General features: G+C 42.3%; 1 protein-coding gene across 2 annotated transcripts in view; it reads right to left on the bottom strand.

Annotated features, from left to right (window-relative positions):
* Nucleotides 1-1390, bottom strand: part of asic2 (acid-sensing (proton-gated) ion channel 2) — a 327047-nt gene that overhangs the window by 28168 nt on the left and 297489 nt on the right. For both annotated transcript variants that reach the window (XM_035655802.1, XM_035655801.1), the window contains exon 2: nucleotides 386-536. In XM_035655802.1, the coding sequence (XP_035511695.1) occupies nucleotides 386-536 (151 nt within the window). The remainder of the gene's footprint in view (nucleotides 1-385; nucleotides 537-1390) is intronic.

The raw sequence follows: 1390 nt of genomic DNA, 5'->3' as shown, positions 1-1390 counted from the left end.
CATGAACAGAAATTTGAATCACTTTGGTTGCTCACCCTGATTTCTAGGCTGGAGCTGAAATACAGAAAACAAAGAGTAATCATCAAAACAATTTTTGAAAAGGAAAAAAGGCTGTTCTATTTGTCAGTCACCTGGCAACAGTGATCTCATGACTCACCACATGTTGAATACACAACCCCATAAGTTCTATTTGAAGGCAGCACAAGATAAGATAAAATGGAAGAGCAAAGAAGAGAAGGAGGCATTTATTTTAGAGTTGCTCCTTCCTGAGTGAAGGAGAAAGGTTTGGAAGAGGGTGGTGGTATTTGGGATTTGAAGAGCGACATGTCCTAACTCTGATCTATTCAAGGTCAGACAGGACAGGTGAGCAGGTGGTCGTGCCTACCTGTGTCCCCCCACACTGGCAGGTACTCGTCCTGTTGGATGTCCAGCATGATCTCCAGGCCGTTTCCCGTCCCTCCCTTCATGGTGGTCCGGAGCGTCTTGCCCTCCTCTTCAGCGTTGAACATGTAGCACTTCCCGTATCTGGTGAACACCTGAAAGGAGACGGAGAGAGAGAGGACTGATAAGTGATGACTCAGTAACCTGCATTCACAGACGGACACACTGTGAAGACACTTGCTAATTGTCCATCGATGGAGCCAATTTATTAAAATGAAATGAAAGTTAGGTATGATGAGTAGCATGAATAAGTTTTGTATCACTTTACTCTATTTGCACTCTCTCTAACAATATCACAAATGTCTGTCAGTGTACACAAGGTTACAACTTGGTGACATCAAAACGTTCACTAATAATAGAAAACTGAAAATAAAGAAGCTAATTTCCATGCATTTTTTGGATTAATGATACACACACACACACACACATAACCCTGAAGGCGACAGGTGTTACTGTGAAGTGTGTCTCTATGAAAAACAGGTTTGGCAAAGAAGGCTGCCAGAGAGGCCCTCTCCTTCACTCTCACATTATCTACCTTTCTTTCGGCCGGAGCCTTTAGCTTTTGAATTGTACACAGCTCTTATTAGGTAAAGCCAGGCAACTGTAAAGACTGCAGAAATGAGCAACAGGTCAAAAATACCAGAGGCAATTTCCCATGTAATCGCTTAAAAGCAGAGAGCATCCTGCCATTACCAGCCATAAAAATCAACAGGACTACAGCAAACATTATAGAAACTCTCTATCCTCTCCATGTAGTGTCTCTGTGTTAACAATACAACACAGTCCTATTAAAGGTACTGTGTGCAGAGTTCTTCCTCCACTAATGTCTCTTTGTACCACCACCACTTCACCAAGAGCCACCAAATAGCTTTGAGGCATTTATGAATAATGGATTGAGTAAAAATTGCACAGTGCTGCTTTTTTGAGTAGTATGTGTGTGTGTGTGTGT

This window comes from Morone saxatilis, unplaced genomic scaffold (genome assembly GCF_004916995.1).
Source record: "Morone saxatilis isolate NCDOM2014 unplaced genomic scaffold, NCSU_SB_2.0 Contig14, whole genome shotgun sequence".
Taxonomy (NCBI): domain Eukaryota; kingdom Metazoa; phylum Chordata; class Actinopteri; family Moronidae; genus Morone; species Morone saxatilis.
The sequence above is the reverse complement of the archived record's forward strand: the minus strand, read 5'-3'. Positions and strand labels throughout refer to the sequence as shown.